Below are 12445 nucleotides of genomic sequence, written 5' to 3' on the forward strand. Positions count from 1 at the left end.
TAGGTGCTTTGTGACCACCTAGAGGGATGGGATAGGGAGGGTGGGAGGGAGGGAGACCCAAGAGGGAAGAGATATGGGAACATATGTATATGTATAAATGATTCACTTTGTTGTAAAGCAGAAACTAACACACCATTGTAAAGCAATTATACTCCAATAAAGATGTTAAAAAAATGCCAAGGAATGGATTTTATAATAAAAATTTATAAGGTTTTAAAAAAATTTGTCAATATTTACACACCCAACATAGGAGCACCTAAATATATAAAGCAAATACTAACAGACCTAAAGGGAGAAATAGACAGCAATACACTAATAGTAGGACACTATAATACTCCAGTTACATTAATGGATAGATCATCCAGACCGATAATCAATTAAAAAACGTCAGCCTTAAACAACACATTAGACCAGTTGGACTTAATAGATATTTATAAAATACTCTATCCAAAAGCAACAAAAACACAGTCTTCTCAAGTGCACATGGAATATTTTCCATGCTGGATCATATGTTAGGGCACAAAAGAAGTCTTACTAAATTTAAAAGGACTGAAGTCATATCAAGCAAGTTTTCTGACCACAATGTTATGAAACTAGAAATTTATTACACAAGAAAACTGGAAAATTCACAAATGTGTGGATATTAAACAACATGCTACTGAATAACCAAAGGTTCAAAGAAGAAATAAAAAGTGAATGTAAAAAATACCTTGAGACAAATGAAAATGGGTATGTAACATACAACATTTATGGAATGCAGCAAAAGCAGTCCTAAGAGGGAAGTTTTAGCTATAAATACCTACCTCAAGAAAAAAAAAAGTCTCAAATAAACAATCTAACTTTACACCTCAAGGAACTAGAAAAAGAAGAACAAACAAAACCCTAAGTTAGTAGAAGGAAGAAAATAAAAAGATTAGAGCAGAAATAAGTGAAATAGAGATTAAAAAGACAATAAAAAAAGATCAGTGAAACTAAGCTGGTTCTTTGAAAAAGATAAATAAAATTGACAAACCTCTAGCTAGACTCACCAAGAAAAAAAGAGAGGACTCAAAATCAGAAATGAAAGAGGAGATATTACAACTGATACCACAGAAATAAACAGATCATAAGAGACTACTATGAAAAATGATACACTAACAAATTTGACAACCTGGAAGAAATGGATAAATTCCTAGAAATATACAATCTACCAAGACTGAATCATAATGAAATAAAAAATCTACACAGACTGACTGCTAGTAAAGAGATTGAATCAGTAATCCAAAACCTCTCAACAAACAGAAGTCCAGGACCAGATGGCTTCACTGGTGGATTTTACCAAACATTCAAAGAATACCAATCCTTCTCAAACTCTTCCAAAAAAAAGGAGGAGGGAACTCTTCCAAACTCATTTTATGAGGCCAGCATTACCCTGATACTGAAACCAGGCGAGAATGCCACAAAAAAAGAAAATTACCTGGTGAACACAAATGCAAAATCCTCAACAAAATATTAGCAAACCAAACTCAACAGGCATACACTACGATCAAGTGGGATTTATTCTAGGGATGCAGGGATGGTTCAAAAACCACAAATCAGTCACTGTGATATGTCACATAGACAAAATAAAGGATAAAAATCATATGATCATCTCAGTAGATGCAGAAAAAGCACTTGACAAAATTCAACATCCATTATGACAAAACTCCTCAATAAAGTGGGTACAGAGGGGACATACAAAAGTACTTCAACATAATAAAGGCCACAAGTGACAAGCCTACATCATACTCAATGGTGAAAAGCTGAAAGTTTTTCCTCTAAGATCAGCAACAAGACAAGGATACCTACTCTTACCACTTTTATTAAATATAGTATTGGAAGTCTTAGCCAGAGTAATTAGGCAAGAAAAAGAAATAAAAGGCATCCATATTGGAAAGGAAGAAGTAAAACTGTCACTATTTGAGGACAACATCATTTTATATATAGAAAACCCTAAAGACTCAAGAAAAAAACTGCTAGAACTAGTAAGTAAATTTAAACAAATTCAGTAAAGTTTCAAGGTACAAAAGCAATATACAAAAATAAGTTGCATTTTCAGAGACTAACAACAAACAAACGATCAGAAAAAGAAATTAACAATCCCCTTACAAAATACCTTTGATTGCATCAAAAGAATAAAATACCTGGGAATGAACTTAACCAAGGAGGTGAAGGACTATACACTCAAATATATATTAATGAAAGAAATTTTAAAAGACACAAATAAATAGGAATATATTCTATGTTCATGAACCGGAAGAATTAATATTGTTAAAATGTCCATACTAAATCAAAATTCCCGTGGCATTTTTCACAGAAATAGAACAATCAATCCTGAAATTTGTTTGGAAACACAAAAGGTCCCAAATAGCCAAAGCCATTGTGAGGAAGAAGAACAAAGCTGGAGGCATCACACTTCCTAATTTCTAATTATACTACAAAGCTATACTAACCAAAACAGTATGGAATTGGCAAAAAGACAGACATATAGGTCAATGGAACAGAATAGAGAGCCCAGAAATAAACCCATGCCATATGGTCAACTAAAGGCCACAAGTGACAAGCCTACATCATACTCAATGGTGAAAAGCTGAAAGTTTTTCCTCTAAGATCAGCAACAAGACAAGGATACCTACTCTTACCACTTTTATTAAATATAGTATTGGAAGTCTTAGCCAGAGTAATTAGGCAAGAAAAAGAAATAAAAGGCATCCATATTGGAAAGGAAGAAGTAAAACTGTCACTATATTAAGATGACACTATATGTATATATATATATATATATATATATGGCATAAAGACTCCATCAAAAAAGTGTTAAAAACTAATAAACAAATTCAGTAAAGTTGCAGGATACAACATCAATATACAAAAATCTGTTGTATTTAAATAAACTAATAATGAACTATCAGAAAGAGAAATTAAGCAAACAATCCCATTTACAATTGCATCAAAAAAGAATAAAATACCTAGCAATAAATTTAACCAAGGAGGTGGAAGACCTGTATATTGAAAACTACAAGACATTAAATAAATTGAAAACAACACAAATAAATGGACAGATATTCCATGCTCATGGATTGGAAGAATTAATATTGTTAAAATGTCCAAACCACCCAAATCAATCTACAGATTCAATGCAATCCCTACCAAAATCCCTATCCCAATGGAATTTTTCACAGAAATAGAACAAATAATCCTAAAATTTGTATGAAACCATAAAAGACCCCAAATAGCCAAAGCAGTCTTGAGAAAGAAGAACAAAGCTGAAGGCATCACACGCCCTGATTTCAAACTACATTACAAAGCTAAAGTAATTAAAACAGTATGGTATTGGCATAAAAACAGACACATAGATCAATGGACAGGATAGAGAGCCCAGAAATAAACCCATGCATATATGGTCAATTAATTTATGACAGAAGCCAATAATATACAATGAGGAGAGGACAGTCTCTTAAATAAATGGCATTGGGAAAATTGGACAGCTACATGGAAAAGAATGAAACTAGAACACTCCCTAATACTATACACAAAAATAAACTCAAAATGGATTAAAGACCTAAATATAATGTCAGACACTATAAAACTCTTAGAGGAAAACATAGGCCGAACAGTCTATGACATAAATCACAGCAAGATCCTTTTTGACCCACCTCCTAGAGAAATGGAAATTATATATATATATATATGGCATAAAGACTCCATCAAAAAAGTGTTAAAAACTAATAAACAAATTCAGTAAAGTTGCAGGATACAACATCAATATACAAAAATCTGTTGTATTTAAATAAACTAATAATGAACTATCAGAAAGAGAAATTAAGCAAACAATCCCATTTACAATTGCATCAAAAAAGAATAAAATACCTAGCAATAAATTTAACCAAGGAGGTGGAAGACCTGTATATTGAAAACTACAAGACATTAAATAAATTGAAAACAACACAAATAAATGGACAGATATTCCATGCTCATGGATTGGAAGAATTAATATTGTTAAAATGTCCAAACCACCCAAATCAATCTACAGATTCAATGCAATCCCTACCAAAATCCCTATCCCAATGGAATTTTTCACAGAAATAGAACAAATAATCCTAAAATTTGTATGAAACCATAAAAGACCCCAAATAGCCAAAGCAGTCTTGAGAAAGAAGAACAAAGCTGAAGGCATCACACTCTCTAATTTCAAACTACATTACAAGCTATATTAATTTAAACAGTATGATATTCAGAGAAAAGCAGACACACAGATCAAAGGAACAAAATAAAGAGCCCAGAAATAAACCCAAGCATATATGGTTAAATAATTGATGACAAAGAAGCCAAGAATACACAATGGGGAAAGGACAGTCTTTTCTATAAATGGTTTTGGGAAAATTGGACAGCCACATGCAGAAGATTGAAACTGGACTAATACTTTTACACCATACACAAATATTAACTCAAAATGGATTAAAGACTTGAGTGTAAGACCCGAAATCATAAAATTCCTAGAAGAAAACAGGCGGTAGAGCTCTTTGACATTATGCCTTGACGATTTTTTGATTCTCACACCAAAAGTACAAGGAACAAAAGCAAAAATAAACAAATGGGACTACATCAAACTAAAAAGTTTCTGCATAGCAAGGAAATCATTGAAAATTGAAATCATTTGGAAATCATTGAAAATGAAAATGGAGAAAACATTTGCAAATATCCAAAATATATACACAACTAATACAACGCAATACAAAAAAATATGATTAAAAAATGAGATCTGAATGTTTTTCCAAAAAAGACATACAGATGTCCAAAAGACACATGAAAAATGCTCTTTATCATTAATCTACATCACTAATCATTAAACATAATGCAAAAAAAAAACCACAATGAGATATCACCTCACACCTGTCAGAATGGCTATTATCAAAATGACTAGAAATAAAAAGTGTTGGCAAGGATGTGGAGAAGAGAGAACACTTGTACACTGTTGGTGGGAATGTAAATTGGTACAGTTTTTATGGAAAACAGTATGAAGGTTCCTCAAAAAGTTAAAAATAGAACTACCATACGATCTAGCAATTACACCTCTGGGCATTTATCTGAAGAAAATGAAAACACTAACTTGAAAAGATATATGCATCCCCATGTTCATTATAGCATTATTTAACAATAGCCAAGTTATGGAAACAAAGTAAATGTCCATTGATGGATAAATGGATGAAGATGTGGTGCATGTATGTATATGTGTGTGTATAGACACACACACATACAATGGAATATTATTCAGCCACATAAGAGTGATATCTTGCCATTTGCAACAACATGGATGAACCCCGAGCGTATTACGCTATGTGAAATAAGTCAGACACTGAAAGACAAATACCATATGTACTCTCTTATATGTGGAGTCCAAGATATATATATATATCTAAGATATATATATATAAACCAAACTCATAGATACAGGTAACAGATTGGTAGTGGCCAGAGGCAAGAGGTGGGGATAGGAGAAATGGATAAACTGTTTTTTTTCAGTTTCAAAAATAATAATAGGGCTTCCCTGGTGGCGCAGTGGTTGAGAGTCCGCATGCCGATGCAGGGGACACGGGTTCATACCCCGGTCTGGGAAGATCTCACATGCTGCGGAGCGGCTGGGCCCGTGAGCCATGGCTGCTGAGCCTGTGCTCTGCAGCGGGAGAGCCCACAACAGTGAGAGGCCTGCGTACCGCAAAAAAAAAATAAAATAAAAAATAGAATTTAACATTTCTGTGGTGGCTCACAAATCCTATTTGCACGTCACATTCTGTACTACACCTGAAACACAATTAGAACCAAATGAGAGAGACTCCAGCAGAACTCCTAGAACTCACTTTTGTAGACATGTCTGCGGTGTCAGCCTGCTCTTTAGTCAATTGTCTCTCCTAAAACAGTAAATGAAAGATTTATCACTTTATGATTTTTAGGTCATAGTTTCATGGTTGCCCTTGTTCAAAATTAATTATTGAATTATAGTTAAAAGTAGCTTTTTCTCAAGCACTTTTTTTTGTTGTCCAAAAAATGTTATTTACTGTCACCATGAGTCTTTGCTGACATACTAGCATTGCAATGCCTATTTTTATTGCATATTTGAGATGGTGGCTCATATTCAGCCCATTCTTTGCTCTCATTTGTGATAAGTTTAATGTTAGGATGTGGAGGAGGTGTAAATCCCACTATTCCAATAAAGCATGCTTAACTGTACTTATAAAGGCCTTATTCTAAAGCCTTCATTATAATCATCAAAAAAAGATGTTTAAAGAAAGAAAATGCAATGTCATAGCTTTCAAGTCTCTATCAATGTTTTATAAGAATTCTAGGTACGTACAAATTTAAAATCTCATTTTTTTATGTTCTAAAGGGAATGGAAATTCTGTTTAAAAATCTACATTACAGATAAACTTTTTCTTGAAACTTTTCTATGATAATTATTCACATTCTGAGTAACATCTTGGTTCACAGATCGAATGAGGTAAGGAGACAGTGAAATGCTAACAAGCACTAACCCTTAAGCCTATGGGAGAGGTTGAAACCAAAGCAAATCTGGACATATTATAAAGCCACTGAAAAAATATGAACCCCAAATCAAATTTGTATCTGACGTATATTGCTATCCCATTTTCAACATCTAAAATTACCCTTTGTACTTTTTTTGACTATTTAAACATTTAAATATTTAATGATTGACTTCCACTAATAACCATAAGCATGGATTCTATAAGCCAATCTCTTAAGACAATTAAAATTCCCTCCTGCCAAAAGGTCTATCTGATGAGAGACTGCAGTGTTAGTACATGTGAGGACAGTCACTTTACCCTTTTTCTATTTAAAACTACAGCCGTCTATTTCACTGGATCCTAACAGTGAAGAATTAGGCAAACACTAATAAAATCTGTTTTTCCAATGCTAGAAAAGTAAGAAATATACTGTTCCCTAAATGTTAGAAATTTCTAATGAAACTTCTAATGCCAGCTTGTTCTGATAACTTCCAAATCTGTATCTGCAGCCTGAGCTGCTGAGCTCCGGACTTCTCTAACCAACTACCTATTCAGCACTGACATTCCCATAGGCATCTATAGGCATCTGAATCTTCACAGGTTCAAAGCAGAGTGCTAGACTCCCTGTGCCACAAACCTGCTTCCACTCCAGTCCACTCCATTTCTTTAATTGGCACCATAGTTACAGTTACTCAAGATAAAAAACTCTTCATGATTCTAGATTTGTGTTTTCCTCAAACCCCAGAACCATAGTCCTATTGGCAATGCCTCCAGTATACTAAATTCTGACTACTTCTCACCATATCCAGTGATAAAACCCTAGTCTGAGTCATCCTTATCTCCTATGTGGCTAGTTGCCTACTCAACATCCAGCTTTCCTTTCTTCCATACCAACAGAGCTCTGATGTTATTCAGTGTGGAAATGTGTCCAGCGAAAAAAACAACTACATTTCCCAGTCTCCCCTGGAGCTAGGCATGGCCATGTAACAAAATCTGGACTATGAAATGTAAGTGAAAGTTGCCGTGAAACTGTTGAAAAGAAGGCCACAGCAGTTGCTGTTGGTGTCCCACACATCTCTCACACTTACCACTTCAGGGCACTCAGCCTGATTTCCAGTGGACAGAACCTGCATTTCTTTGCCTAAGTGTCTTCTCTTGCTACTGGAGTCCTCTTTGCCTCCTGTGTGATAGGCCAGCAGTGACAGGGGATTGAAGCCCTCCCAGGAGCAACCTTCAACCAATAATTGTCGGTTACTCGTGTATAAACATTCATTTGCTCCTTGGATGGAAGAACTCTGAGAAGTGTGATTTACACTGATTTCCAGAGTTTCCCCATCAGGATTTTGCTCCAGTCACCCTCAGTGGTACTTGGTTTGATAACCTGCCTTTCCTTGTTTTACTTCCCCAACCCTACAGGTGATAGGCTGAAAAATGGCCACCAAAGATGTAAGGTCTGAGTCCCCGGAACCTGTAAATGTTATTTTATTTGGAAGAAAGTTCTTTGTATAAATTAAGTGTCTTGAGATGGGGAGATTATCCTACATTATCTGGGTGGGCCCTAAGAAAGAGGCAGAGGGAAATTTGACACACACAAGAAAAGGGGATATGAAGATGAATCAGAGACAGATGAGAAGATGCTGGCCTTAAGGATCAGAGTGATGTAGCCACAAGCCAAGGAATGCTGGCAGTCACCAGAAGCCTGAAGAAGCAAGGAACAGATTCTCCCCTAGAGCATCTGGAGGGAATGCATCCCTGCTGACACCTTGATTTTGGCCCAGTGACACTGATTTTGGACTTCTGGACCACAGAACTGTGAGTAAATGCATTTTAGTTGTTTTAAGCCACTGAGTTTGTTATACAGCAGTCATAGGGAACTAATACACCATACTTTCATCTCCCAAATAAGCTACTTGTATCCAAATCCTTGTTTCAGGGCTTTGGCTTCTGTAGGAACCCCAAATAAAATGCTGGCATGCTCTCTTTTGTTTTTACCCATTACCCCTTCCTCTGCTCCCTTCCTGGAAGGCAGATATGATGCTGGAGGTGGTTCCGCCATCTTGCAATCATTAGTTGGGGCCAAACAATAAAGCCACACACTGAGGGTGATAAAGCAGAAAGATACATCTAGACTTGGATATACAGCTAATTATTTGATCTTTACTTGGATGGGTAACAGGCATCTCAAACCAAGCTTGCATTTTCTCCAGTCTTCTTTATTTTAATAAATGACAATCTTATCTTTCCAATTGGTGGGACAAAAGCCCACCATCGCATCTCCTTCCTGCACACTCCATATTCAATCTATGATTTCTAAATATTATCAGCTTTTCTGTCACAACATCCCCATTTGTCACTATTTCTACCAACCTGATCCAAACCACTGCCATCTCCCACTGAATTACAGTTCGGCTTGTCTGTCTTTTCTACCCTTGCTTTGCTATGGTCTAGTCTTCACATAGCAACCAGAATGAGCCTTTCAAAACATTAGGTCAGAAAATGTCACTGCTTTGCTCAAAGTCTTCCAGTGCTTCCCATTTTACACAGTGAAACCTAAAGTCTTTATCAAGGTCTGCAAGGCCCTACAGGACTTGGTTCTATTTGCCTCTCTGAGGTCACCACCTACCACCTTCCTCCCGGCTTGCTCCTCTCTAAACACACTGGCCTTTTTTTTGTTTCTTGAAAATACTAAGCATGTTCCTGCCTCAGAACCTTTGCTTTTGCTGTCTCCTCTGCCTGGAATGCCATTCCCCAGGTCATATTGAAAACATATATATATACATATATATAATTCATATATATGAATACATATGAAGAGAACCCTCACTTTCTGTAGGTCTTTCTTCAGATGTCACCTTTTCAGATTTACTTTGTAACTCTCTACTACCATAACCTGATTAATTTTTCTTCAAAGCAGTCACTACCATCCCCCTGACAGAATATACCCTCATTTATCTGTTAAAATCTGTCCCCCCACTGCACTGTAAGCTCCATGAATCCCTGATGGTATGGTAGAGCCAGTGTCAGCTCTGAACTGCCAACCTCCAGAAAAATTAAAACCCTAATCTGTTTGGGTATTGTGTTATGAGACTCTGGATCCTTTTTAAAATTTGTGTTCAACAGGCCTTTTCTGAGAAGGCACCATCAGAGAGATGGGGTGCTGTCTCACTCCTGCCAGGCCATGGTGGAATCCACGTTCTTGACTAAGCATCTGTTGCTACTTGGGAGAAGGGACTCCTCATTACTGCTGGGTGGTGGGGGGAGGGGTTCAGGTTCCCCACTAGTTCTTTTCCAATACCACCATGGCTGAGAGGGGCAGGGGTGTCCTCATGGTCCCCAAGGACACTGTGGGAAGTGGGTGGCCTCGTTATCATTCACCACTCAAAGTGTCTGTTTTTCTTTGCCATTTTAAGTATGTATCTATCTCCCTGAAATTGTCTGTGATCTGAGGCAAGATTTGGGTATTCCGGGGTCCCTGGGCCACAGCACCAAATGTGCCTCATATCCCACTTCAGTTTCTTATATGAGTGGGTACAGACTTCATCCGTACTCTGACCAGCTGTCCTTCATGAGTCAGCCGTTTTGCTGATCCACCCATTTTGTCCTATTCTTGAACTTTTTAAAAGTATTTTCATAACTTGAAAATAAGATTAGCACAAGATATTTGCATTTCTGCTTTTCTCTTTTTTAGAGAAAATTTGGAAGCCATTTCACCACATGATTCTATAGTGCACCTGGCTCTGTTATGCTCTTTTTGTACATAGCTTTTACATGAACTACGGTCCAGTGAGACTGCTTTTTCCCGCGAAGGGGAGAGAACTAAGGAGCTCCTCCTGTTTCCACCATTTTCATGTTTCAGCACCTCTCTGTTTCACCAATGCTCTGACAAGAGGCTCGCAACTGCTCCAAGTGGTTCCAAGGTGCCAGACCACTGAGCATCTGCAATGTCAGGTCAGGGTGAGTGTGCCTGGGTCCTGATGTACATGCCTAGGTTTACACATATCATGGCTTATTTCTTTTTCATTTTTTAAAAAAATGTAACTTGTGGGCTTCCCTGGTGGCGCAGTGGTTGAGCGTCCGCCTGCCGATGCAGGGGACGCGGGTTCGTGCCCCGGTCCGGGAAGATCCCACATGCCGCGGAGCGGCTGGGCCCGTGAGCCATGGCTGCTGGGCCTGCGCATCCGGAGCCTGTGCTCTGCAACGGGAGAGGCCACAACAGTGAGAGGCTCGCGTACCGCAAAAAAAAAAAAAAAAAAGAAAAAAAAGAAAAAAAAATGTAACTTGTAACTAATACAACCAACCTTTTGTAAACATTGTCCTGTAAAAATTACGTGCAAAGTTATCCTACACAGAGGTAATTTTTAATCTTTGCCTTAACTTAATAGCAGCATAACAAGTCTTTCAAAGGAATCTTTCTCTTCCCTTCTTTCTTCCCTCACTCCCTCCTCCCCTCTATCTCACTCCCTCCCCTTTCTTCCTAAGTGTCTTTCCCTCCTTTCAAAGTCACTCAGTGAATTCCTACAACCACTTAGCATTGTGCTAACACTTCAGGGTCTAACTTCAAAGTCTGAGATATCAGAATTCTACCCTAGGTCCACTTCACTTTGCTTCTTCAGAGAAACAAGAAACTAGAACTTGTTAAATTTGATTACTCTGGAGAGGAATATGTGTATTTTGTGGGGGATAAATTATGATGGAGGGAGAATAATGGGGTATAGTCTGGGCCACTCAGATACCACGAGAATCAATCAAATTAAAAAGAATTTTCAATGTGCAAAAATAATACATGACAATTTATTAAACTACAAATCTATATTGACTTATATTAGAATTTTTTACAAACTATAATTAAAACTGTATTTAACTCGTAAGAAACAGGTAGGTAAAGTTGTGATTATGAATATGTCTCAGAGGGAAAGGACACTATAAAGGTTAAGAAAGTTGTATATTCCTGGTCTTTTGTGTTTCCATACAAATTGTGAAATTTTTTCTTCTAGTTCTGTGAAAAATGCCAGCGGTAGTTTGATAGGATTGCACTGAATCTGTAGATAGCTTTGGGTAGTATAGTCATTTTCACAATGTTGATTCTTCCAATCCAAGAACATGGTATAACTCTCCATCTATTTGTATCATCTTTAACTTCTTTCATCAGTGTCTTATGATTTTCTGCATACAGGTCTTTTGTCTCCTTAGGTAGGTCGTATTTTATTGTTTTTGTTGCAATGGTAAATGGGAGTGTTTTCTTAATTACACTTTCAGATTTTTCATCATTAGTGTATAGGAATGCAAGAGATTTCTGTGCATTAATTTTGTATCCTGCTACTTTAGCAAATTCATTGATTACCTCTAGTAGTTTTCTGGTAGCATCTTTAGGATTCTCTATGTAGAGTATCATGCCATCTGCAAACAGTAACAGCTTTACTTCTTCTTTTCCGATTTGGATTACTTTTATTTCTTTTTCTTCTCTGATTGCTGGGGCTAAAACTTCCAAAACTATTTTGAATAATAGTGGTGAGAGTGGGCAACCTTGTCTTGTTCCCGATTTTAGTGGAAATGGTTTCAGTTTTTCACCATTGAGGACGATGTTGGCCGTGGGTTTGCATATATGGCCTTTATTATACTGAGGTAAGTTTCCTCTATGCCTACTTTCTGGATGGCTTTCATCATAAATGCATGTTGAATTTTGTCGAAAGCTTTCTCTGCTTCTACTGAGATGATCATATGGTTTTTCTCCTTCAGCTTGTTAATATGGTATATCACATTGATTGATTTGCATATATTGAAGAATCCTTGCATTACTGGGATAAAGCCCATTTGATCATGGTGTATGATCCTTTAAATGTGTGGCTGGATTCTGGAGGAATCAGGCTCCTGGACTTCAGACTATACTACAAAGTTACAGTAATCAA

The 12445-nt window shown here is 36.9% G+C and overlaps 1 protein-coding gene across 7 annotated transcripts in view; it reads right to left on the reverse strand.

The window, feature by feature from the left end:
- DEUP1 (deuterosome assembly protein 1) overlaps nt 1–12445 on the reverse strand; it is a 110729-nt gene that overhangs the window by 87416 nt on the left and 10868 nt on the right. Inside the window, exon 1 of one of the 7 annotated variants that reach the window (XM_055078696.1) lies at nt 5877–5904. The exons of the other annotated variants lie outside the window; for them this stretch is intronic. Coding sequence (XP_054934671.1) covers nt 5877–5888 — 12 coding nt within the window. The 5' untranslated portion in view covers nt 5889–5904. Of the gene's footprint in view, nt 1–5876; nt 5905–12445 lie in introns of those variants that run through there. 7 annotated transcript variants of the gene reach the window in all.

Source organism: Physeter macrocephalus, chromosome 16 (genome assembly GCF_002837175.3).
Source record: "Physeter macrocephalus isolate SW-GA chromosome 16, ASM283717v5, whole genome shotgun sequence".
NCBI classification, from domain to species: domain Eukaryota; kingdom Metazoa; phylum Chordata; class Mammalia; order Artiodactyla; family Physeteridae; genus Physeter; species Physeter macrocephalus.